The sequence below is a fragment of the Suricata suricatta genome, chromosome 10 (assembly GCF_006229205.1).
Source record: "Suricata suricatta isolate VVHF042 chromosome 10, meerkat_22Aug2017_6uvM2_HiC, whole genome shotgun sequence".
Lineage (NCBI taxonomy): Eukaryota > Metazoa > Chordata > Mammalia > Carnivora > Herpestidae > Suricata > Suricata suricatta.
The window spans coordinates 133,021,539-133,022,529 of record NC_043709.1 but is presented as its reverse complement, the minus strand read 5'-3'; the positions used below and the strand labels follow the sequence as shown (position 1 = coordinate 133,022,529).

Genomic DNA, 991 nt, shown 5'->3' with positions numbered 1-991 from the left:
GTATAATTTTATTCCTTAGGACAGAGTCCCAGAAATGGAACCACAGTACCAAAGGAGATTTTAAAGCCTCTGACACATAAAAAGCAATATTTAAAATAAAATATGTGCTATTTAACATCGTCTTTATTTGAGGAAGTCTTTACCTGATGCTGTGCTTTCTGCCGCCTTCATACACTGAGAGAATGAAGGCACCCTCACTCTCTTTTGCTGAAGAGAGACTATCTCCCCAGTGGGAGACAGGACGGCTCATAATTCGGTTTTCGTGGCTTCCTGGAGACAGCCCTGAGAACACATCCCCATCACCTCTGGTAACCGGAGATTTATCTCACATGAATAATTTAGCGCGTATGCGGCCAATAACCCAACATCAGTCTAGGTCATTACTCTCGATCTCTCTCCTTCCCCAATACTCAGAAAGATCTAAAGTGCTCCCGATTTGCCTTGGCCTGTGGCGGAAGTCCTAATGAACAGTGAAATAGGTACCGGGCCTTGGGGATTCAGAAATCGGGTCTGAACGGAATCCAAGGCCATCCAGGAATCCGAAGGGCAGACCCGTCCGCCCTCCAGGCTCGCCGGGTCCCAGTGCAACTCCAAAAGGGCGGGACTTCGGGTTTCCCAGCAACCGCCCGCTGTCCCCCGATTGGCTGGTCGCCGCACGGCCGCCATTTTCAAACCCCGGAAGATGGCGGCGGCGGTGGCGGCGCACTCCTGACAGGAACTGCTCTCCGGGCAGCAGCGGTCGGGCGCGGTGCCCGACCCGGCGGGTCTCCCGGGCACTCGGCCACCGCCCCACCCCCCGCCGCGCCATGGAGCCCGAGCTGGCTGCCCAGAAGCAGCCCCGGCCGCGGAGGCGAAGCCGCCGGGCCTCCGGGCTCAACGCAGACTGCGCCGCGGGACCTTCGGCCGACACCCCCAGGCCGGGGCCCGACGGCCGGTAAGCGCCGGGGGCCGCAGCGACCGGGGACCCGGGTGCGGGTTCGCGGCTGCAGGG

General features: G+C 59.2%; 1 protein-coding gene across 1 annotated transcript in view; it reads left to right on the top strand.

The window, feature by feature from the left end:
- The first annotated feature begins 673 nt into the window (after positions 1 to 673).
- The window catches only part of NET1 (neuroepithelial cell transforming 1), a 51,324-nt gene continuing 51,006 nt past the window's right edge, over positions 674 to 991 (top strand). Inside the window, exon 1 of the mRNA XM_029955194.1 lies at positions 674 to 934. Coding sequence (XP_029811054.1) covers positions 807 to 934 — 128 coding nt within the window. The 5' untranslated portion in view covers positions 674 to 806. The remainder of the gene's footprint in view (positions 935 to 991) is intronic.